We start from the raw sequence: 26,840 nt of genomic DNA on the forward strand, positions 1-26,840 counted from the left end.
ACAGTGCAATGAGTTTCACTTTCCTAGTGTGGAACACATGTTGCAAGGCTTATGTGATGGCATGTCAAAATTGTGATTACCTTTAGGCCTACAAAAGGTAGTCCTTGGCAGGCAGTGGAGATTTAATATCCTATGGCCTTACAGGTAGTGTTATATATCCTAGTCTATAAAGAAATCACCTTATAATTGTGGCTGAAAAATGGACACACTGAGATTGCAGGTTTGTGTACTGGAATTTGTATAAAAATTACACACCTGCACATGACAATACTTCGCTTACTCCTACCTTCAAAGTTTTCTGGTGAAAATGGATACAGATACACCAGTAGCGGACATGGATTTATGCCATCTGTAGCACAGACATCATTGGTTTTGAACAGCTGTTGTAGTTCCTGTAAGGCCCCATCATCAGTTCAAACATCATCAGCAGTGTGGAACATTTGTTTGTTCATTATATGACAAGCTTCTAAGTGGAAGAAAGTCATTTGTTTAGCTTTGTGTGAGTGCTTCTATTGTCTGATCTTTAATTTTGCATGCATTTGTATATTTACAAGGCATAAGCTCGTGCATATTAACTGTATAGTTTAGATTTACACTGTCTTTTGTGACATTGTTTGGTACAGATAGGGACTGGATGTGAGCTAAGCTGAAGCTCAAAACCAAATCCATCCTTAAAATCTTTTAAGTTCCACTGTAGCACTAGCTTATGAGCAGGTATTTGAATCATTTTGACAGTGTCCTTGAATCCATTTCAATAACTCATATTCTAGTTTTAGCCATTTTGCATTCAGTCCTCTATTTACACATTTAGTCTTCCTCTTTTTACCTATATCTTCTTTATTAGTACGCCAAATGCGAATGGTTTTGTTCTGTTGGCGCAGGACTGAAATGCTGCTCCATGTTCTTTTGCATATGCTATTACTTTCCATTTGCAGTCCACATGATATGAATACTTTTCTTTTTTCATTACAAAACTAGCTACTAACAGAAATATTGTACCGTTACTGACAACATAAATCATTTTCAATTCAAATTCACTGGCACTGCAGACTGCAATGACACATCATGGCCCAGACAGTGTTCTGGGTTTATGATGGCAGAGCAGGAGGGAGGCATTGTTAGCAAGCTTGTGAATCCCCACTACTAATGTTCATCACATCAGGGAACTACAGCTGTCAGCTGAATCTGATGTTGTCAGAGAGCGAGAGGTTTCCCACGGCATCAAATATATGACAATTTTTAAGACTGGCCGGAATTTTAAATCAAACATTCGGCATGTTTGTATTAATTTTGAGTGTAAGTCGCACCTCAATCTTGGAGGCAATTTTTTGAAGAAAAAAGTGTGTCTTATACTCCATAAAATACAGCATACATTTTTCCCCCACACATGAATTAGCAGTTCTCATGTAAATAAGTCATAAAGGCAACAGATGAACTGCCTGAATTTTCATTTACAAAAAATATATAGATAAAATCTTGACCCATATTACTACAATACATTATGTAAACCACTGTCAAGTTACATAAAAATGTTACTGCATTGCTTTATATTCCAAATCAAATATGTCTTTCTTGTAAATAACCAACTAGTCATTACTTAGAAAACAAGTTCCCCATTTCCACCCACATATTTTAAGACCATTTAAACTGAACTATGTAAGCCACAACTCACTAGTTTTTTAATTCTACTGTCTGTATGTTTCACCTAGCCTTTTGGGACAAAATATTTAATATCTAAAACACAATCAAGAAATTTCTTACCCACAGCCTACACTGCATAACTTTACAACAGTTCTGTTATGAAACTAAATAAGGATAGAGTTACCTTTCGGCTATAGAGTTTTTTAAACTGTGTTAATACGTTCTCAAAAAGATCAGTCATTGATGATGTGTTATAAAGTCCCAAAACTGATGAAGGGCAATAAGCTGGAGGGACAGAACAAAGACCAGTTTTAATTGCATCCTCACTCCATGGGGCAACTTTAATCTTCTTCTGATACCTGTGAACATTTATAAAGAACATGATGTTAGAACATTATTGAGCATTTCCCTCAAATAATTATTTACTAAAAGCACATAATGTCAATAATTTCTCCTGGAAAGCAATTGCACAAACTGGTATCACGGCATTAACAACTCTAGTCCTAAGCTTCCTTGTGAAGGGAAAAGCGAATTATATCTGCTTTCAAGAACAAGTAAAGATCCTGCAGTAGATGCACACTACAAAAACTACTCAAAATTACTAAGAAAAATTCTTAAAAATCAAGGAACATGCATGTTTTGTTCGAAATCAATGATTCCGGCGGCTGACTTAAGGCTACATTAAATGTACTGAAACGAGAGACAGGACAACCAGCCAAAGAACAGGATAATATCACCACAATGTAAGGGTTGTAAATGATGCGACACACGTAGCAAATGCGTTTCACAATCATTTTTTAAATATAGTAGAAAATTCAAGGACAAACCGTTCAAGATAACCACAACAGTATATTAAAAAAGCAACTCTCATAAAATTCAATCATATGATTATAAGACCAACTTCTCCCTCTAAATTAAGAAAATGAATACTCCCTCAGAAATATAAGCTCATATGGATTTGATGGTGTTTCCAACAGAGTGCTAGAGATTCATTCCCATAAAATAAGCCCTGTATTATCTGCAATAAATAAGGCTCACTTACTTGACACATTTTTTCAGAGAGATTCAAATAGTCCATTGTTAAACCCCATATACAAGAAAGGTGATCGAAGAGATGTCAATAAATACTTAAATCCAGAACGAGATTTTCACTCTGCAGCGGAGTGTGCACTGATACGAAACTTCCTCACAGATTAAAACTGTGTGCCGAACCGAGACTCGAACTTGGAACCTTTGCCTTTCGCGGGCAAGTGCTCTACCAACTGAGCTACTCAAGCACAAGTCACGACCCGTCGTCACAGCTCCAATTCTGCCAGTATCTTGTCTCCTACCTTCCGCACTTCACAGAAGCTCTTCTGCGAACCTAGCAGAACTAGCACTCCTGGAAGAAAGGATATAGCGCAGACATGGCTTAGCCACAGCCATCCCCTAGGCTTTTGAAATGACAACGGGAGTGCGACAGGGGGATGGGCTCTGACCGTTGCTGTTAAATTGTGTGCTTGAGAAAGCAGTCAGAGAATGGAACACAAATATTAAGAGTGGTATAAGACTGGGTTCCAAAAAGAAGAACCTTAAAGTAAATTGCATTGCTTTTGCAGATGATATGGCCCTGTTTGCTGAAACAATGCAAGAAGCATGGGAGCAAATCCTTTAACTAAAGAAACAAGCAGCTAAAATAGGTCTTCACATCTCCTTTTAAAAAATTAAGATATTGACAAACATCAAGCACTCATGTAAATACCTGAAAGTTCAAGAACAGAAGACTGAAATAGTAAAAAAATTCAAATATCTCGAGAATGGATTAGTTGGAATGCTGGAGAAAGCAAAGCAATGGAATCCAGAAAAAAATAAACTTGAATTGGCCTTCCAACTAACAAAAAATACATACAACAAAAAATCCCTTTCATGGGGGTCCAAAATTACACATTACAAGACAGTGATTAAGCCAAAGCACTGTATGCAGCAGAAACACTTAACATGAATTTCAAAGGCCAAATGGAGAAACTTGAGCTAAAGGAAAGAAAAATTTTAATAAAAATCATTGGGCCAAAATTTCAAGACAATAAGATTATATACATCAAAAATGAAACACTCTACAAGAAAACTGAAAAACCTTCAGATCCTATGCAGAAAGGGAGAATAAATTTTTATGGTCATCTTCTCAGAATGAATTCCAACAGATTAACTAAACAAATCTTTGACTTCTTCCATAATTGAAAAACAAAGCCCAACTGGTTTAAAGAAACTGAGAAAGATCTAGTAGAATTAAAGATTTCAGAAAATTCACTTATTGATCGAACAGCTAAATTAATTACTAAAGATGAAAACATAAGGTTCCAAAACAAATCCACACAAAAGTCCAAACCCTTCATCTCAGAAGAAGAGAGGAGAAGAAGATCAGAAAGAATGAAGAAATACTGGGCCCTAAGAAGAAAACACCGCACAAAAAAATGATTGATCCAACGTACCCCAAAGAGGGTGAAACAAAAGAAGAAGAAGAAGAAGAAAATAGCACTGATTGGTATTTTCTATGACCTACCTAAGACACTTTGAGAATTATGGTGCTTTGATGGAAACGCCCCTCCCCCCTTTTTTTAAGGTTAATAAAATTAAAAATTTGGAAAAATGAGAAAAACTTGTTTTAGTCAGTGATTACTTCAAATATAATCACAAATAATATTATAGAAGTCATATTTTAAAAAAATAAGAAAAAAATAATTATTTATTTCAAATGCATTTAGCCATTATTTTACGTTTTTTCCTTAACATCTATCAATAAAGTGGAATGAAGTTTTTGGTGGTTCCCATGATTATGGGTCCTTAAATTACTCATACAAATCACCTTGATATTTGTTGATGTCAGGTATACTAGTAGAACATTGAATTCTAATATCAGGTACAGCATCAAGCCTGTTCCTGAACTTTGTCTTCGTTGCAGCATTGCAGCATAATAAGAAAATCTTGCTTTGCATAAATATGTAGAGTTAAATGGAAGTAAAACAATAGCAGATTGTTTTTACAAATTCAAATATTCTTCTGATAAATTAGGCCAGAAGTTACATAATGGCTGATATTTGTGCTTTTGATTTGAATCAGAGTAACTTATTAAGCAGTTAGTTTTTCATAGTCTCTGGAATTTGAACCTGCTGGTTTAGCTGTTACAGAAAATGGATTTTGAGCCCAAGAATTATCCTTAATCTACAGAAAATACTGCAGCCAAGATTTTTCCAAGAAAGGTAAGAGCTGTATAAGTAGCTTAGAAGCTTCTCAATCTATTTTAAAATTGTTTTCAGTCAAACTTTCATGTAAAATGAACTGAAGAAATCCAACTTCAATTTTCTATCAAAAAATGCACCCTTTGTGTGAATGCAGGCTTTCCCGGTGTGTACTGCTGATGAAATCTTCTCAGGCTTTCATCTGGGTGGCTGTATTGAAATTCCACAATGTTTTGATGAGTGTCATTCTCATCATCTTCTGGTGAAGTTTTGATTATGCTCAGGCACCCCTTCTATAATGCTGACTGGCAGCTGTCTCCCCATCCCTTCCCCTGGTGTGGGGGCCAGTGGTGGGGATGCACCCAGCCACATGCTGTCGTTTGGACTGGTAGCCCTCATCCCTGTTGATAAGATTGCCTCAACTGATTCTTTGATGACACTCCCCCAAAAGCCACTAGCTCGGCACAACATGTTTGTTTTTTCGAATTCAAATGTATGTCCTTCATTGAGGCTGTGTTCTGCCACTGTCGATTTGTCTTTATGCCCCAGACGTATGCAGCTAATGTGTTCCCAGCAGTACTGTGACATGCAGTGCTGTGTTTTCCCAGTCTACTGGTGGCCACATTCACAAGGGATACCATATATAACACAAATTTGTAGTTGTTTTTTCCAGCTCATTTGCCGTCAGTGAAGTACAAACACAGCGCACTAATTTCAGACAACACAGAAAATTCGAGAGACTGCCAGGAGCTCAGGTTAAGATTTAGGGTGTCAATGATACCAAGACAATTGTCAACTTGGTGAAGAAAGAATTGGGTGCCATTATAACCTCAGCGATATCCAAAGGGCTGAATTTTGCTCCTGTTCCAAATACAATACTGAAACAGGATATTATTATTAGTGGTGTTGAGAAGGCCATCTGTGGTCTGCCAGTAGAAAAGGTGGAGTAAATCAGGCAGGAAACATGTAGAATAATTGAAAAATCTTAACTTCCAAAACCAGATGTGATGACGGCACAACAAAAAACAATAAGACTACTAACAGAAGATGAAAACACCATAGTTCTTCCTGCTGACATGCAATGCCACAGTTTGACAGTGTGCTGATGACAACCACCAGAAAATAAGCAATCTGCTGCAGGAACCGGCCTACATGAAGTTGAAGAACACATAAAAAAAACAGCAGCTTTGCTTCATGAGACACAAGATCTGTAGCAACTCTACCCAAAGGCTTCAGCGCCTTACATGTGTATGGATTGACTAAGATCCACAAGGAAGTGGTCCCACTGCATCCAACAGTTAACATTGCTAATGCACCCACGTATAGAGTGGCCAAGTATCTAGCCTTACTCCTGAAACCTATACTGGGACGCTGCAGTCACCACATGAAGAATATGGCTGAATTTGTGATCTCAGTGAAGGGGATCTGGCTGCAGAAGGACGATCTGCTGGTGAGTTTCGACGTAACATCTCTTTTCACACAATACTATTCAGCCCCAAACAGTGAAACTATTTACACATCTATTCATCAAAACTTACTTCAAATGTTGTGGGGAATTAATGAGCAAGTTGGTGGAGTAGCCAGGGGCTTGGCACTTGCACCTGGGATTGCTAATCTCTATATGGAGCATTTTGAGGAGTTGGCACTAAAAATTGCACAGCTCAAACGTAAACAAGTCTTCCAATACGTGGATGACATCTTTGTTGTGTGGGAACATGATAGAGAGCCCCTGAAAAGCATCCATCAAAACATAAAGTGCCCGAAGGAGCTAGAACACAATGGACGTCTTTCTTTTTTGGATGGGACATGCAGTCTCCAGAAAGAAGACATACCCAGATCCATACCTTCATGCATCAAGCTGTCAAAATCCAACACAGCAGTACACCCTTTCAACAATGCCAGTTCACAGGGCAAAGACAGACTCTCGAATGAACTGCAACACCTCGGGGATGTGTTTCACCAAAATGGAGACAGTGAAGTGCAGATCAGACATACATTAAAGAAAACAAATGACACTGCAATCCACAAAAAACAGGAAGAGAAAAAGGAAGATAAACTCACCTTTACCCTCTACAATGGGTCTCCCTCACACAAAATTGCAAGAATCCTGGGAAAAAACAACATCAAGGCCATTTTTCGACCACCAAAAAAAATGAAATATTTGCTTCATTCGGTGAAGGCCAAATTACAACCACAAATATCTGGTATGTATAGCATCCCTTGTGAGTGTGGTCACAAGTACACTGGGCCAACAAAGTGCTGCCACGAACACATTAGATGCATAAGTCTGTGGCATAAAGACACATCAGCAGTAGCATAACACAGCCTCAATGAGGGACATACATTTGAAATCGAGAAACAAGAACGTTGTGCCAAGCTAGTGGCTTTTGAGAAAGTGTCATCAAAGAACAACTGAGATGAGAGTGCATGACAAACTCGTCAACAGGAATGAGGGCTACTAGTTACGTTCAGCATGGACTCCTGCACTAGCAGCTATACACTGAGACCATACGCTGCAGCTGATGCTGTGCAAGTCTAGGCAAGACTGAAGACATAAGTATAAGTCTAAATGACAGTCTGTGCCTATGCACCCCTTCCCTCACCACCAGCCCACGTGCCGGGGCAAGCGGTAGGGAAAGACAGACTCCGCTCAGCTGTATAGATGGGATGCCCATGTTTCATCGACACTCTGCCAGGAGATGATGTGAATGATACTCACTGAAATGTCACAGAATATGAACACAGAGACCCTGATGGAAGTTTGAGAAGACTTCAATAAATGCAAGTTTGTCTCTTCCGTCAAAAGTTGTAGTACTCATTTCTTACTATGACAAGTTAATTTAACTGCACTCTGTAAAAGTGTCTGCCAGATGTGCATAAAAATTGAATAAAATTTTGTACTGAATTGTTTTGCACATTAAAGAAGACCAGTAACTCATTACAAAGTTCGTAAGGCCTCGATAGTGCTTTTCCTCTGGACAGCCATCTCACTCCTGTATGTAGTAACACTGTGTTGGTTTCACTACCTATTTTGTCACACAAAATTATAAACACTCCACACTGCAGTGGTTGAGATTTTACATAGTTTATCATTTTAAAAAGGGAAATGGATAGGTTAAAGTTAGATATAGTGGGAATTAGTGAAGTTCGGTGCCAGGAGGAACAAGACTTTTGGTCAGGTGAATACAGGGTTATAAATACAAAATCAAATAGGGGTAATGCAGGAGCAGGTTTAATAATGAATAAAAAATAGGAGTGCGGGTAAGCTACTACAAACAGCATATTGATTGCATTATTGTGGCCAAGATAGACACGAAGCCCATGCCTCCTACAGTAGTACAAGTTTATATGCCAACTAGCTCTGCAGATGAAGAAGAAATTGATGAAATTTATGATGAGACAAAAGAAATTATTCAGGTAGTGAAGGGAGACGAAAATTTAATAATCAAAATATCCACGGGTATGCTGCCAGTCTATAGTGTCCAACGGGAACAATATTTCGGCGATCATACATGTCGCCATCATCAGGTGAACTGACGGACTGAGATCCTGTGAACGTGCCGGCATGGAGATCCGTACGCTATGGCTGCTCAGAGGGAACTGGGTTCGGTTGCGGCGGCGGCCGATTTAAATACCCTCCGCCCAGGGCGCGCTCCCTCCGCCGTCCGCGCCTCGCGCCACGGTCGCGCGGTGGAAATGATTGCGACGGCGTCTGAGATGACGTCGGTGTGATGGCTCTGTCCGCCGTGGTCGTCACAACTATACGTTTGCTCAATTTACTCTTGATTAACCCGATCGCTGGTTCGCAAGCCTTGCTAAGATTATAGCCACAGTCACGGTTTATGACGTCGTCATTGGTGCGAATTTCGATGGCCTCTCTAACAACGCTGTCCCAGTATCTCGACGTCTGTACCAGAATCCTCGTGTGGTCATACTCCATGGCGTGATTTTCCGACAAACAATGTTCAGCGAGCGCCAACTTGCTCGGATACATCAGTCGAGTGTGCCTCTGGTGTTCACGGGATCGATCCTCGACGGTACGCATCGTCTGACCAATATACGACTTGCCACATTGACACGGAATCTGGTACACGCCGGCCTTCCTCAAACCCAGGTCATCTTTGGCGCTCCCCACCAGTGCACGAGTTTTATTTGGAGGACAAAACACAGTTCCGACCCTGTGTTTCTTCAGAATGCGGGCGATTTTCCCCGAGAGTGCACCTGTGTATGGAATAAATGCAGTGCCTACCTCCTTCCTCGTGACTTCATCCATCTCAACAGGTTGTGCTGCAGTGGTTGGGCGGAGAGCACGTTGAATCTGCCACTTTGAGTACCCATTTTTTCGAAATACAGTTCTCAGATGTTCCAATTCCTGGGGTAGACTCTCTGCGTCAGAGATAGTGCGCGCCCTATTTACTGGAGTTTTAAGTACCCCATTCCTCTGTGAAGGGTGGTGGCAGCTGTCTGCGTGCAAATACAGATCAGTGTGCGTAGTCTTTCGATACACCCCATGACCTAGGGTGCCGTCAGCCCTTCTCTTGACCAAGATGTCAAGGAAAGGTAATTTACCCTCCGCTTCAGTCTCCATAGTGAATTTGATGTTGGGGTGTATGGAGTTTAGATGTGTAAGGAAGTCAAGGAGTTTATCCATACCATGTGGCCAGATGACGAACGTGTCGTCCACGTAACGGAAAAAGCAAGTAGGTTTCCATACGGATGACGACAGGGCTTCCTCCTCCAAGTTCTCCATGTACAAATTCGCTACCACCAGTGAGAGTGGGCTACCCATGGCGACTCCCTCTGTTTGTTCGTAGTATTCTCCATTAAAAAGAAAATACGTGGAAGTCAAGACATGCCTAAAAAGTTCAGTGGGCTTCTCGTCAAACTTCTGACTAATCAATTCTAGTGACTTCCGCAGGGGTACCCTCGCAAACAAGGAAACGACGTCAAAACTCACCATGATATCTGACTCATCCAACCTGCAGCTACCAAGGCGTTTAACAAAATCCACGGAATTACGGATGTGATGAGGGCATTTACCCACATAAGGACTTAATATTCCCGTCAGGTATTTGGCCAACAAATATGTAGGTGCCCTGATGTTGCTGACAATGGGGCGTAATGGTACCCCCTCTTTGTGAACCTTCGGGAGTCCATATAGTCTAGGCGGTACCGGACCTTGGGGTAACAATTTCTTAGCGTCAACCTCCGGTAAATCTGCGTCCTTGAGAAGCGCCCTCGTCTTGTTCTCCACCTTCTATGTAGGGTCAACGCTGATCTTCCGGTAGGTATCGTCATTTAGCAGGCTCTGCATCTTATCAGTGTAGTCCTTATGGGAGACAACAGCTGTAGCATTGCCTTTGTCAGCTGGTAAGACAACAATTTCAGAGCGCTCCCTCATATCACGAATGGCCGCCCTCTCTTTACTGCTGATATTCGACTTCATCGGCTTGGATTTTGTCAACGCACGACAAGCTTCACGACGTATTTCCTCGGCTGATTCTGGCGGAAGTCGAGCTGCAACCTGTTCAACAGCACTAACAATTTCTGCAACCGGAGTGAACTTGGGGGTGGGAGCAAAGTTGAGACCTTTCTGCAAAACCGAGACCGCATCATCACTCAACACCATGCCACTCAAATTGATGACAGTCTTGCACGGAACCTGCAGAGATGGTTTGTCAAGGAGACATGAGAACTTAGCTGTTTGACGTCCCGTAGCCTTCTTATGGGCGGAATCAGCTGACACCCAGGTGACACCATCAATCCAATCCCAGGAACAAGAAGTGAACTTACTAGCCAGTTGCAAATGTAGTTTGAGTAATTCCAGTGAGATAAACTCAAGGCTCCGGCGGGTGAATTGCACTCTCTCACGTACCAATGCGAGGCTGGCTCGTTTCTTGATTCTCTTAGCTTCTGCACAATCGATGTGATGCATAACCCTAGCAAAATTTGGAACAACATTCTCGGAACGACATCTCTTTAGAAAGGCAAGAGTACTTAGCAAACGACATCTACGGTGGCGCAACTTTTCAAATTTCTTCATGCTGCGATACATCTCCTCCCCGTAAAGGTGTAAGATGTGATTCTTGAGTTTCTCCCGGCATATTTGATAATCAAAATATCCACGGGTATGCTGCCAGTCTATAGTGTCCAACGGGCACAATATTTCGGCGATCATACATGTCGCCATCATCAGGTGAACTGACGGACTGAGCTCCTGTGAACGTGCCGGCACGGAGATCCGTACACTATGGCTGCTCAGAGGGAACTGAGTTCAGTCGCGGCAGCGGCCGATTTAAATACCCTCCGCCCGCGGCGCGCTCTACGAACAAACGGAGGGAGTCGCCATGGGTAGCCCACTCTCACCGGTGGTAGCGAATTTGTACATGGAGAACTTGGAGGAGGAAGCCCTGTCGTCATCCGTATGGAAACCTACTTGCTTTTTCCGTTACGTGAACGACACGTTCGTCATCTGGCCACATGGTATGGATAAAATCCTTGACTTCCTTACACATCTAAACTCCATACACCCTAACATCAAATTCACTATGGAGACTGAAACGGAGAGTAAATTACCTTTCCTTGACGTCTTGGTCAAGAGAAGGGCTGACGGCACCCTAGGTCATGGGGTGTATCGGAAGACTACGACACCGATCTGTATTTGCACGCAGACAGCTGCCACCACCCTTCACAGAGGAATGGGGTACTTAAAACTCCAGTAAATAGGGCGCGCACTATCTCTGACGCAGAGAGTCTACCCCAGGAATTGGAACATCTGAGAACAGTATTTCGAAAACTTGGGTACTCAGAGTGGCAGATTCAATGTGCTCTCCGCCCAACCACTGCAGCACAACCTGTTGAGATGGATGAAGTCACGAGGAAGGAGGTAGGCACTGCATTTATTCCATACACAGGTGCACTCTCGGGGAAAATCGCCCGCATTCTGAAGAAACACAGGGTCGGAACTGTGTTTTGTCCTCCAAATAAAACTCGTGCACTGGTGGGGAGCGCCAAAGATGACCTGGGTTTGAGGAAGGCCGGCGTGTACCAGATTCCGTGTCAATGTGGCAAGTCGTATATTGGTCAGACGATGCGTACCGTCGAGGATCGATCCCGTGAACACCAGAGGCACACTCGACTGATGTATCCGAGCAAGTTGGCGGTCGCTGAACATTGTTTGTCGGAAAATCACGCCATGGAGTATGACCGCACGAGGGTTCTGGTACAGACGTCGAGATACTGGGACAGCGTTGTTAGAGAGGCCATCGAAATTCGCACCAATGACGATGTCATAAACCGTGACTGTGTCTATAATCTTAGCAAGGCTTGGGAACCAGCGATCGGGTTAATCAAGAGTAAATCGAGCAAACGTATAGTTGTGACGACCACGGTGGACAGAGCCATCACACCGACGTCATCTCAGACGCCGTCGCAATCATTTCCACCGTGCGACCGTGGCGCGAGGCGCGTACGGCGGAGGGAGCGCGCCGCGGGCGGAGGGTATTTAAATCGGCTGCCGCCGCGACCGAACCCAGTTCCCTCTGAGCAGCCATAGCATACAGATCTCCTTGCCGGCACGTTCACAGGAGCTCAGTCCGTCAGTTCACCTGATGATGGCGACATGTATGATCGCCGAAATATTGTGCCCGTTGGACACTATAGACCGGCAGCATACCCGTGGATATTTTGATTATCAAATACACCGGGAGAAACTCAAGAATCACAAAGAAAATTTAATAGTCGTGGGTGACTGGAATTCGAGAGTAGGAAAAGGAAGAGAAGGAAACATAGTGGGTGAATATGGATTGGGGGTAAGAAATGAAAGAGGAAGCTGCATGGCAGAGTTTTGCACAGAGCATAACTTAATCATAGCTAACACTTGGTTCAAGAATCATGAAAGAAGGTTGTATACATGGAAGAATTCTGGAGATACTAGACGGTATCAGATAGATTATATAATGGTAAGACAGAGATTCAGGAACCGGGTTTTAAATTGTAACACATTTCCAGGGGCAGATGTGGACTCTGACTACAATCTATTGGTTATGAACTGTAGATTAAAACTGAAGAAACTGCAAAAAGGTGGGAATTTAAGGAGATGGGACCTGGGTAAATTGACTAAATCAGAGGTTGTACAGAGTTTCAGGAAGAGCATAAGGGAACAATTGACAGGAATGGGGGAACGTTATAATGTCAAGTTGAACACATATATTTCAAAACGACACAACACATATAAGTCACTGAGCAAGTTGACAAAGCAAGACATGTGAACACGGTAACATTCGAATGAGCACTCAGTCCAAGTCTAGCGGCCACTGGCTGACTGGCCGCTTAGGCGGCACGGCTGCTGCATGGCTGGCAGACAGCGGCGCATGTAGAGGACGCACGTAATTGTGCGGTGGCACTTTGAATGATCGGCGAGTCACAACACTTTTCCCCTCTTTGAAATTTTTGCACTGGTCTTGATGGAGGTGGCCTGTAGATTGCTAACGTCCATAGGCGTTGTCTGACTGGCCGTAAAGTCTCGAGGAGGAGGCTTCCCGTACGGACGGAAGTGTCCCCGATGATAACGGGCCGAGATGACAGGAGACGTAGGAGTCGAATCTGCTGGGGCCCCGTGCACCAATCTGCCCGTTGCGGCAAGTCCAGTTGATATAACAGAAGACATGGGCGATGTGTCGGCGTCCGTAGGAGAAGGAGATGAGTAGATTGGCTCCGACAGATGATGGTCATCTGGTTCCTGCATAAGCATGTCTCCTGGTGGCGTCCGTTCTTGTACTGGCAGCGAGACGATGGTGAGAGGGCTGCATTGTCAGTAATGAGAGATGCTACCATCCCAACCATCAGGTAGAGCCGAAGGTGGTGTAGCAGCATTTGGAACAGGTGTTGCCAGCACATGAGGCCGAAGCTGGTCCGAATGATGCACTGCAACACCTGTGTCCGTCTGGATTTCATACAGACATCGGATACGCTGGCGTTAGATGCAGCCCGGACTCCATTTTGACCGCCTGCCATATCCCCGTACCCAGACAGGGTCGTCGGTGGTGAAACGGCCAAGCGAAGGCACCCTCGGCTGTGAGGTGGAAGGCCACAGAAGATGAAGTAGCGTGCGAGGCTGTCAGCCATGTAAGAGATCAGTCGGGCTGTGGTCGCCCATGGGGGTGAAACGTTAAGATGCCAGTAATTGGAGAAGTGCATCATCAGCAGCAGAATAAGTCAGGAGTTCCCGCATCTGAGCCTTAAAAGTGCGGACCAGTCGTTCAGCCTCACCGTTTGATTGTGGATGGAACGGAGAGGCCGTGACATGCATAACGCCGTTACGAGCACAAAAATCCGCAAATTTGGAAGAGGCAAATTGTGGACCATTATCAGTAACAAGAGTAGAGGGAAGGCCTTCCAAAGAAAAAATGCGGGTGAGAGCACTTGTGGTTGCCGCAGTGGTAGGCAACATGCAACAGACAATGAAAGGAAAATTAGAGTAGGCGTCAATTACGAGGAGCCAATAAGTACCTAAAAAAGGTCCCGCGAAGTCAGCATGAATGCGCTCCCAGGGCGTCTCAGGCGAAGGCCATGGTGACAAAGGTGACTTCGGAGTGGTGGCCTGTGACCCACAAGAGCCACAGGCAATGACCATGTGTGCTATTTCAGAGTCGATGCCAGGCCAGTGCACATAACGGCGCGCCAGAGATTTTGTGTGAGAGACACCCCAGTGCCCTTGGTGAAGGAGGCGCAAGACCGAAGCACGCAAAGACGCAGGTACCACAACACGTGGCGAAACATTGTCGGTGGAAAGGAGGATAACACCATTCCTAGCCGTGAGGCGGTAGTGCAAAGCATAGTAGTTCCGCAACGGGTCAGAAGTCTTAGCGGACGGACAATCTGGCCAACCCTTCTGAATACAGCGTAAAACCCGGGAGAGGGTAGGATCAAAACCCGTAGCAGCCACCAGCCGGTCCCCGGTGATGGGGAATCCATCCACAACCCGCTGCTCGGCAAAATCCAGGTGGAAACACAAAACTTCGTCCCTATCGAATGCCAGATCCAGACCCATGGGAAGGCAAGACAGTGAATCAGCATTCGCATGTTGAGCCATCGGCCGGAAATGAATCTCATAATTGAAACGAGACAAGTAAAGAGCCCAATGCTGGAGGCGGTGTGCAGCCTTGTTGGGAAGTGACGATGATGGATGAAACAAGGTTGTGATCCGTAACAAGATGAAATTTGGATCCGTAGGAAAAAAACACCAAACTTATGAAGAGCAAAAATAATGGCCAAAGCTTCTTTTTCAATTTGAGAATACTTTTGTTGCGCATCCATGAGCGTTTTGGAGGCATAAGCAATGGGTTGTTCAGAGCCGTCAGAAAAACGGTGCACAAGGACTGCACCGACCCCGTATTGAGAGGCGTCCGTGGCAAGAACAAGATGTTGGCCAGGTCGATAAGTAGCCAGGCACGGGGCATGTTTCAGCATAGTCTTCAATTTCTGGAAAGCCACATCGCATGACGCGGACCAGTGAAAAGGCACGTTTTTATGCAACAGGCGATGCAACGGCTGAGCCACCGACGCAGCAGACAGTAAAAACTTGTGATAGTATGCTATTGTATGCTATTTTCCCCAAGAAGGCCTGCAGTTCCTTAACAGATGTAGGGCGAGGAAGGGCATCGATCGCAGCGACAGTTTGCTGAAGCGGACAAATACCATCCCGAGAGAGTTGAAACCCCAAGTACGTGATAGACGCCTGAAAAAATTGTGATTTCTGAAGATTACACTTAAGACAGGCAATTTGTAAGACATGAAAAAGTGTGCAGAGATTTTGAAGATGTTCTTCAGTGGTGGAGCCAGTGACAACAATGTCGTCCATGTAATTTATACACCCAGGGACAGGAAGCAATAATTGTTCCAAGAATTGCTGAAAGAGAGCAGGGGCGCTGGCAACCCCAGATGGCAATCGTTGGTATTGATAGAGGCCGAGAGGCGTGTTAAGGACCAGAAACTACCGGGAAGCAGCGTCGGGAGGAAGTTGATGATAAGCTTCTGACAGGTCAATTTTAGAAAAATACTGGCCTCCCGCAAGTTTAGTGAACAATTCTTCAGGTCGGGGCATTGCGCATTTACAGTGGCTTTAAAATCGCCACAGAGACTAATATCACCATTGGGCTTAGCAATGACAATGACAAGAGAGGACCTCTCACTGGTAGTGACAGGAAGCAAGACCCCTGAAGTAGTGAGACGATCCAGCTCCCGATCACGAAGGGCCACAGGAATGGGCCAAGCCCGAAAAAACTTAGGCCAAGCAGTGGGTTTGAGAGTGATATGAGCTTCAAAGGCGTTTGCACAGCCTAACCCACGACAGAGTCATCTATGGAGAACCCAAAAACGCGAAAGGCATCGAAACCAAAAAGATTCTCTGCGTTACTCTGGTCGACCAAAAATATGGGAACAGTTCGAACGACGGATTTGTAGGATACATCAGCATTAAATTGTCCCAAGAGAGAAATCTTCTGTTTATTGTACGTCCGCAATTGTAGAGTGACAGGTGATAAGAGTGAAGAACCCAACTGAAGATACATCTGAGAATTAATTATAGTGGCAGCAGAACCGGTATCCATCTGCATGCGAACATCCCGACCAAGGATTTGGACAGTGAGGAATAACTTCCCTGAAAGGGAAGAAGTGCAATTGACAGACAACACAGAAGTAGAATCAGCGACATGGTCATGAACATCATGTATGCGGTCGGTTTTGCAAACGCCAGACACATGACCCTTCTTTTTGCAATTATGACACACGGCCCAACGTTGGGGACAGTCCTCCCGTGAATGTTTCGTAAAACACCGCGGACATGAAGAAATTGCCGGGTGTTTTGCTGCAGTGTCTTAGAGGGTTGTTTACGGTTAGGCCAAGGCTGCGCGTGGGAGCGTACTGCGGCCACGTCGGCCGGTGGGGACGCACCGCACGCGTCGTCAACAGCGCACAGAGGTTGTATTTCCCAAACGTCACCCCACACCTCTATTTGCGCCCCAGCGGCGCAAGAAATTTCAAAAGACTGCACGATGGATAGGATCTAGAGTCGGATTTGCCAACTGAAGGGCACGTTGCCAAACTTCTTTGTCGGGCACCGACCAGATAATGGCATCCCGTACCATGGAATCAGCATAGGATTCTTTGTGAACGTCAGTAACAAATTGACACTTTCAACTGAGGCCGTGAAGTTCTGCAGCCCAAGCGCGACAGGATTGATGCGGTTGTTTTTGACAACGATAAAAGGCAACACTAGAGGCTACCACATGCGTTTGCTTCTGAAAATAGACAGACAGCATATTTCAGCACAGGTCAAAGACGCAGGATCTTTCAAAGGAGCCAATTGCGGCAACAACTGATACATTTGAGGTGAAATCCATGAAAGGAACAGAGACTTACAAGTTTGTTCGTCCGTGACATGAAATGCCAAGAAATGCTGTTGAAGACGTTTTTCGTAATCAGACCAATCTTCCGCCGTCTCGTCATAAGGAGGAAAAGGAGGTATAAACAACAACGACAAATGCCCCGTAGTTGATGCCGCGACAAAATCGCGAATCGCCGATGTTAGAAGCGTTTGCTGTTCGATGAGACCTTGGAATAGTTGCTCGGCAGTAGCCATGGAAACCTGTGAGTCAACGATGAAAAGGAAAAATCCACTACCTCGTCGCCAATTGTTATAACGTCAAGTTGAACACATATATTTCAAAACGACACTGAGCAAAGCAAGACATGTGAACACAGTAACATTCAAATGAGCACTCAGTCCAAGTCTAGCGGCCGCTGGCTGGCCGCTTAGGTGGCGCGGCTGCTGCATGGATGGCAGACAGCGCCGCATGTAGAGGACGCACGTAATTGCGTGGCAGTGCTTTGAATGATCGGCGAGTCACAACAGGGAAAGAAGTACAGTAGAAGAAGAATGGGTAGCTCTGAGGGATCAAGTAGTGAAGGCAGTAGAGCATCAAGTAGGTAAAAAGACAAGGGCTAGTAGAAATCCTTGGGTAACAGAAGAAATATTGAATTTAATTGATGAAAGGAGAAAATATAAAAATGCAGTAACTGAAGCAGGCAAAAAGGAATACAAACGTCTCAAAACTGAGATTGACAGGAAGTGCAAAACTGCTAAGCAGGGATGGCTAGAGGACAAATGTAAGGATGTAGAGGCTTATCTCACTAGGGGTAAGATAGATACTGCCTACAGGAAAATTAAAGAGACCTTTGGAGAAAGGAGAACCACTTGCATGAATGTCAAGAGCTTTGATGGAAACCCAGTTCTAAGCAAAGAAGGGAAAGCAGAAAGGTGGAAGGAGTATATAGAGGGCCTATACAAGGGCGATGTACTTGAGGACAATATTATGGAAATGGAAGAGGATGTGGGTGAAGATGAAATGGGAGATATAATACTGCGTGAAGAGTTTGACAGAGCACTGAAAGACCTGAGTCGAAACAAGGCCCCGGGAGTAGACAATATTCCATTAGAACTACTGACAGCCTTGGGAGAGCCAGTCCTGACAAAACTCTACCATCTGGTGAGCAAGATGTACGAGACAGGCGAAATACCCTCAGACTTCAAGAAGAATATAATAATTACAATCCCAAAGAAAGCAGGTGTTGACAGATGTGAAAGTTACCGAACTATCAGTTTAATAAGTCACAGCTGCAAAATACTAACATGAATTCTTGACAGACGAATGGAAAAATTGGTAGAAGCCGACCTTGGGGAAGACCAGTTGGGATTCCATAGAAATGTTGGAACAAGTGAGGCAATATTGACCCAACAACTTACCTTAAAAGATAGATTAAGGAAAGGCAAACATGTGTTTCTAGCATTTGTAGACTTGGAGAAAGCTTTTGACACTGTTGACTGGAATACTCTCTTTCAAATTCTGAAGGTGGCAGGGGTAAAATACAGGGAGCGAAAGGCTATTTACAATTTGTACAGAAACCAGATGGCAGTTATAAGAGTCAAGGGGCATGAAAGGGAAGCAGTGGTTGGGAAGAGAGTGAGACAGGGTTGTAGCCTATCCCCAATGTTATTCAATCTGTATATTGAGCAAGCAGTAAAGGAAACAAAAGAAAAATTCAGAATAGGAATTAAAATCCATGGAGAAGAAATAAACACTTTGAGGTTCGCCAGTGACATTGTAATTCGGTCAGAGAAAACAAAGGACCTGGAAGAGCAGCTGAACTGAATGGACAGTGTCTTGAAAGGCCCATATAAGATTAACGTCAACAAAAGCAAAATGAAGATAATGGAATGTAGTCGAATTAAATCGAGTGATGCTGCGGTAATTAGTTTAGGAAATGAGATGCTTAAAATAGTAGAAGGGTTTTGCTACTTGGGGAGCAAAATAACTGATGATGGTCGAAGTAGAGAGGATATAAAATGTACATTGGCAACGGCAAGAAAAGCATTTCTGAAGAAGAGAAATTTGTTAACATCGAGTATAGATTTAAGTGTCAGGAAGTCGTTTCTGAACGTATTTGTATGGAGTGTAACCATGTATGGAAGTGAAACATGGATGATAAATAGTTTGGACAAGAAGAGAATAGAAGCTTTCAAAATGTGGTGCTACAGAAGAATGCTCAAGATTAGATGGGTAGATCACATAACTAATGATGAAGTATTGAATAGAATTGGGGAGAAGAGGAGTTTGTGGCACAACTTGACAAAAAGAAGGGACCGGTTAGTAGGACATGCTCTGAGGCATCAAGGGATCACAAATTTAGCATTGGAGAGCAGTGTGGAGGGCAAAAATCATAGAGGGAGACCAAGAGATGAATACACTAAGCAGATTCAGAAGGATGTAGGTTGCAGTAAGTACTGGGAGATGAAGAAGATTGCACAGGATAGGGTAGCATGGAGAGCTGCATCAAACCAGTCTCAGGACTGAAGACCACAACAACAACCACATCATTTTGGCCGCATCACCCATTACATATTTTTAATCAGGAGGCATTTTCTCACAAAGGCTTGCTCATGCAAGATAGTGACTACTGGTGGCTCCTGTAGCTACATGCAGTATACATGATAAAACTTCCTTGGTTTTTCCTACCATGGTTGTAGAACCATCTGTGCAAATATCAATAATCTTCTCCCAACCATTCTCACATATTATAATGTAATCATTAATATAACTGCATATATCTTCTCTTGTAGTTTTTTCATGTAAATATCCACTCATGGGGAACTGTTATTCAATACTTTTATCAGATGTGTAATGAACAAATACTAGTAGTACACCTACTCTTGCAACATATGTGGGTTCATCCATTTGCAGTGTGTCCTCTTTACAAAGCCCAGTTGGTAAATTAGCTCCTTCTCTATGACAGAAGAAACAACTTTGATGCATTGTGAAAACATATTATTAGATAGCCATACGGCATCTACTCTTTTTTGATAGCCTGTTCGTTAATAACATGAGTCACTGTCTTGCACACAGATTAATAAGTTTTCTTCAATTGAATAAGCTTCACCTTTAAACACAATATGATAACTTGCACGGTATGTGCTTCAGTTAGATTCCCTTTTTCAGCTTTTGTAAAAGTAATTATTTGATGTTTAGACTTTTCTATTGTGTCATGCTGTCTTTTAGAAAAGTGAACTTTTCCCCCTTTGTAATCAGCATGCATTATTTCTAACTGCCTACAAAGCTTGGGTGGGATCAAAGAACTGGTTGCATGTTTTGATTGACACAAAACACACACTGCAACAAGAGCAACTGACTCTCCAGTACACATGAACCCAAATTTTCAGTAGCTTTCGTTGTACATCCATTTAGGTCTATTTGTACAGGACACATGTTCTTTCATATTATCTTTTGAACAAATCCCAGTTTGTGCATCCTTTTCTTCTACAGTAGTAGATGTATCAGTTGAGTTACTATGCCTTCCTTCCCTCAAAGTTCCTCTCTTTAACCATGAATCTATGGACACGTTTTAGCAACATACAAATTCTGTAAAAATAGAAACAATTTTGTTCAAATATATTATTAATGCTTTAAATAGCATATTTACAAAAGTACATAGAACTCTAACTTGTCAATGCTAAGTTTAAGTGCGGCCTCAAGGGAGATCAGGAAGAGGAGAGAGAATGTGGCCATTGTAAGGTGTATGGACGTGAGACAGGAACATTGCCATGTTTGTCTTTCAGTGGTGACCATTCAGGCACACACTCACCTCATAACTGCTGCATAAATTACAAATGGAAATAAAAAATTTTGTCAAAGCCCATCACAGAGACACTGAAGTTCTAACACATTATTTACATTCATGTCTCTACTGACACATACAAAACAACTTCATCAGGATAGTGCCTCATGTGTTAGATAGCTGAGATTGGCGGCAGGCGGACACATAACACAGTGGATGCAAAGTGTACTGACATGCTAGGTTTGAATCTGGAATGTCGCACAGAGCAAGCCAATGTGAAAACCCATTTAAAAACCTGTTTTCATACCATGTCCGCATGTATGCTTTACGCACTTTTGAATGTGTGACATTTTGAACTTTCTCTCTCTCTCTCTCTCTCTCTCTCTCTCTCTCTCTCTCTCTCTCTTTCCCCATGAACAACAGAGGTAAAACTGCCCCACTTAGTGTGTTCATTCATAGTGCACAGAAATAACCTTGGCCTCAGACCGCTAGTACACTTCTATTACAGATGGACATGTACCATTAGGTTTCAAGGAGTGCGTTTGCTGTTTCTTTGCCAACCTTGCTCTTTCTTTTTTGACTGTTCACTAATTAGGACTGCCTGACAATCAGTTGTACAGTGCATACTATTCTAATTGTTACCTCTATTGTGTGCCTCCTCAGCAACAGTGGTCATTAAATTACACTATGCTTAATTAACAACAGAGTACACATTTTACAACATTGGCAAATCATTGTTGTATGTAATGTAGCTGGTTGTGTAGTAACATTTGTTCTGTAGTGAGCCCACCTCTGTCATGTTAATTTCAAAGTGTTGTATGTATGTACAGTGTATTCAGCATATGTAACTATGTGTTTCTTAATGTTTTAATTTATGCATTACAATGAGTGGTAGGGGTAAGAGAAAATTTGGCCCACTGAGTATGAAACTGCAGGCTTTGAAAAGACTAGACAAAGGAGAAACATTAAAAAAACTTGCTGCTGGGAATGGAGTCAGTAAACTGACAGTTGGAGATTGGCATACAAACAGAGACGAAATTGAGAATTTTTCATCAAACAAGTATTCTATTTCGTCATTTGAACGGGAGTCAATGAAGACATCTCATTATGAGAAAACGAGTGAAGCTTTGTCCGTTCGGTTTACTCAACAAAGACAAAAAGGAAATCCAATTTCAGGGCACATTCTCCAAGAAAAAGCAGTACTTTTTAGAAATGAGTTAAGGAATGTGAGGACAATTTTACTGCAAGTTCAGCATGGTTGGATACGTGGAAGAAGCGATACAGTGTAAAGCAGTTTGAAATTTGCAGTGAAAAACTTTCTGCGGATTCTCAAACTGTTACACAATTTTGTGAGAAATTAAGAAAAGTTATACTATGAGAAAATCTTACTCCTCATCAACAGTATAACTGTGACGACACAGGGCTAAATTATAAAATGCTTCCATCTAAAACTCTAGCCACAAAAGAAGGAAAGGCTGCCCTGAGCTACAAAAAGCAAAGTGATGTTAATAATTCTTGCTGCATTGAATGCAAGGGAAGGCCATAAACTGAAGCTGCTGGTATGAGCAAAGTCTGCTAAACTTAGAGCTTTAAAAAAATACCACTGCTTCTGCACTGCCTGTTACATACGAGGTCTGTACAAAAAATTCCAGAACTTTGTCCACAAAATTTTTGTACGCTTACCTTTTACTTGTTGTGCATATTTCGAAATACTCTCCTCCACAATTGATACACCGCTCCCAATTCCATTGCGACTTTCGGAAGCAGTCTTGGTACAACTCTTACCGGATTGCATGAAGCGCCATCTGTGAATTTTCTTTTATCTTATCTACCATGGCAAATCTTTGTCCTTTCAATGGGTTTTTTTGACTTTCGGTGTAAAAAAAGAAATCTGCCAGGGCCAGGTCTGGACAGTAGAGAGGGTGAGGCAGCCCAGTGCTTTTGTTTTTTGTGCAATAGTCGTGCACTAGTTGGGGTAAATGTGCAGGTGCATTATTTTGACCACATTTAACGATTTAACGCCGCTTCCTTCTCACATATGTCGCAACACATCGCGATAGTACCACTGATTACCATTTTGTCACTATAGCATGAACTCATGATGAATTAGTCCTTCAAAGTCAAAGAGAACTATCAGCATGGCTTTGACGTTTAACCTGATCTGATGAGCTTTTTTTGGCCTTGGAGAAGCTTTCCCAACCCATTGTGAAAATTGAACCCTGGACTCAACATCATAACCATAGACCCACGTCTCATCACCAGTTATGATTCTCTTAAGGAACATCTCTTTCTCATCTGTGTGATCCAAAGGCTCTTCATAGACTCCGAAGAAAAGGCCTTTCTGGTCCTGACTCATGAGACATAGGATGAACTTGGTGACAACAAGATGCATTCCAAGATGCTGTGTCAGTAGTTCATGATATGATCCACCTGTAATGTCACATTCTTCTGCGATCTCTCAGACAGTCAGTCCTCGATTAGCACACACAATTTCATTGATCTTCCTGACATGAGCATCGTTGGTAGATGTTGAAGGGAATCCTGAACAACGGTCATCTTTAACTTCCATCCCGCCATTTTTAAACTGTGTGAACCATTTGTAACAAGGCATATGGCTTAAGCACTCATCACGATAGGCTTCCTGCATCATTTGATGAGTCTGCACAGATTTCATTGAGATTCACACAAAATTTAATGTGGACGCATTGCTGCTCTAACTCTGCCACCTCGAAATTCGCAAACTGTATGACACAATGTTCTACTCAGTACACCACTGAACTAATAGCCATACAACGATGAATCTTCCAGCAGTTACTCATTAAACACAGGTGTCTGCGGGGATGTCAACCGCATTTTATTCCAACACACCATTGGCAAGAAATTAAGAATATTACAGAATTTTTTGAACAGACCTCGTATGTCCACCAAAAATCTGTTTTGATGGACAAAAATGTTTTTAAGAAGTGGTTTTTCGAAGATTTTGTTCCAGAGACCAAAAGATACCTAAAGAAAAAGCAACTGTCTTCCAAAGCCATTTTACACTTGACAGTACTGTTTCACAACCTGATTAGGAAGAATTATAATGTGATGGCATTCGTGCACTGTTCTTACCCCCTAACTTGATGAGTTTAATATAGGCTATGGACCACGGTATTTTACAATTCTTGAAAAACAGGTATCATCGCCATTTGCTACAGACACTTCTACGAACAACAGAAGGTGATTGGTTGGTTGGTTTGTGGGATTGAAGGGACCAGACTACTAGGGCCATCGGTCCCTTTTCCACAAACTTTAAACACCGACAAAGAGTAAGAACAAACAATGGTGATGACGAGACAACACAGGACAAGAAAGACACAGACAGAGACAGGAAAAAAGGAATTACAATCACACCGAGTGTGACAGTGGTTGGCCGACCATAGAAACAAAAAAGGAAAAGCCAACCACCAAGAAACGCACTAAAAACCCCAGTCTAAAATCATAGGCCAAAGGCCAGACTCAACACAAAAAACAGGACAAACACTTAGATAAGCGATAAACAACCCCTGCACGAATAAAACTCAAAACTAAACCTGCCATTGCAACGTCATCTGATAAAAGTGCAGGAAGTGTATCAGGCAGTGCAAATGCCTGCCTGAGCAAAGTTAAAAGCCGGCAGTCCAACAAGACGTGGACAACCATCAAAGCTGACCCGCAGCGACATAAAGGTGGGTCCTCGCGGCGCAATAAATAGCTATGTGTTATCCAGGTGTGGTCAATGCGCACCAGCACAGGACAACAGAGTCCTTGTGAGAGACCTACAAGGAGGAGCGCTACGCACTGGTAGCCTCCTTGATGGCCCGAAGTTTGTTGGGTGAAGGAAGGGTGCGTCATTCTTCAACCAAGGTGCGAAGTACATTCTGCTGCAAAACAGACCTGAGGTTGCTATCTGAAAGGCCAATCTCCCTGGCTGGTGCACCGACAGCCTGTTTGGCCAGCGCATCAACACGTTCATTTCCTGGGATGCCGACTGTGGTGTCACCGCCAGACACCAAACTTGCTAGGTGGTAGCCTTTAAATCGGCCGCAGTCCGTTAGTATACGTCAGACCTGCGTGTCGCCACTATCAGTGATTGCAGACCGAGCGCTGCCACACGGCAGGTCCAGAGAGACTTCCTAGCACTCGCCCCAGTTGTACAGCCAACTTTGCTAGCGATGGTTCACTGACAATTTACGCTCTCATTTGCCGAGACGATAGTTAGCATAGCCTTCAGCTACGTCATTTGCTACGACCTAGCAAGGCGCCATTATCATTTGCTATTTATCTTGTGATGCATGTACCGTCAGACCGATGTTCACCAACTATGGATTAAAGTTAAGTATTCCAGAAGCTACGCACCTTTTTTGCTAGTCTCAATTCTTTGTCATTTTCCAGACCTCACGCCAGCCTGCATGAGCTTAAACACGTGCCTTTCGGCTACATGTCATAGTGGATTGGCTGTCTTGCCAGTCCACAACACCGACATGACCCGGGGTCCACACAAATACCACAGAGTGGCCGCAACGGGCAAGAGTATGGAGGGTCTCCTGGATACCCATCACCAGACGTGAGCGAAGGAAACACTGCTCAATAGCTCGTAAACCACTCAGGGAGTCACTACAGATAACAAAGGACTCAGCTGAGCGGAGCGGATATACTGTAGGGCGCGAGAGATGGCGACCAGCTCGGCAGTGAAAACACTGCAGCCAGCCGGCAATGAGTGTTGTTCATAATGATCCCCTAGCGTAAGAGCATAACCGACACGACCAGCAACCATTGAACCGTCAGTATAGACAACGTCAGAGCCTTGAAATGCAGCAAGGATTGAAAGATAGCAGCGGTGCAGGACCTCAGGAGAAACTGAGTCCTTCGGGCCCTGTGCCAAATCAAGCTGAAGGTGTGAGCGGGGCACACAACACAGGGGTATACGCAGAGGGGCCCGGAAAAGAGGTGGAAGAGGGAAAACCTCAAGCCCAGAGAGAAGAGCTCTGACACAAACCACGATCATACACCCTGGCCGGGGCCGCCATTCCAGAAGATGGACGACTGACTGAGGGAACAGGAGACAATAATTGGGATGCCTGGGCAAGCTACAAACGTGTGTAGCATAAGTGGCCAGTAATCGTTGGTGCTGGAACCGCAATGGAGGTACACCTGCCTCCACAAGTATGCTGTTGACAGGGCTTGTCCGGAAAGCTCTAGTGGCAAGTCGGATCCCGCTGTGAAGGATGGGGTCCAGCAACTGCAATGCGGAAGGTGATGCTGAACCATAAGCTAGGCTCCCACAACCTAGACGGGACTGAATTAACACCTGGTACAGCTGTAGAAGGGTACACCGATCAGCACCCCAACTGGTGTGACTCAAGCAACGAAAAGCGTTAAGATGCCGCCAGCACGTCTGTTTAAGCTACCGAATATGAGGGCACCAAGTCAACCAGGTACCAAAAACCTATCCCAAAAACCGATGGGTCTCCACCACAGCAAGAGGTTTGCTGTCAAGATAAAGCCATGGCTCAGGGTGAACAGTACATCGCCGGCAGAAATGTATAATGCAGGTCTTGGCAGCCAAAAACTGGAAGCCATGCACTACAGCCCAAGACCGTGCCTTGTGAATAGCACCCTGCAGCTGCCGTTCAGCAGCTGCAATGCCAGTAGAGCTAAAGTATAGGCAGAAGTCGTCAGCACACAAGGAAGCTGAGACAGACGTTCCCACCGCCACAACGAGCCCATTAATTGGAATTAAAAAGAGGCAGACACTTAAGACAGATCCTTGCGGTATCCCATTCTCCTAAACTC

The 26,840-nt window shown here is 43.6% G+C and overlaps 1 protein-coding gene across 2 annotated transcripts in view; it reads right to left on the reverse strand.

Moving 5' to 3' along the window:
* Positions 1-26,840, reverse strand: part of LOC124795002 (tubulin epsilon chain-like) — a 145,675-nt gene that overhangs the window by 10,083 nt on the left and 108,752 nt on the right. For both annotated transcript variants that reach the window (XM_047258756.1, XM_047258755.1), the window contains exon 9: positions 1,826-2,000. In XM_047258756.1, coding sequence (XP_047114712.1) covers positions 1,826-2,000 — 175 coding nt within the window. The remainder of the gene's footprint in view (positions 1-1,825; positions 2,001-26,840) is intronic.

This window comes from Schistocerca piceifrons, chromosome 4, assembly GCF_021461385.2.
Source record: "Schistocerca piceifrons isolate TAMUIC-IGC-003096 chromosome 4, iqSchPice1.1, whole genome shotgun sequence".
NCBI classification, from domain to species: Eukaryota; Metazoa; Arthropoda; class Insecta; order Orthoptera; family Acrididae; genus Schistocerca; species Schistocerca piceifrons.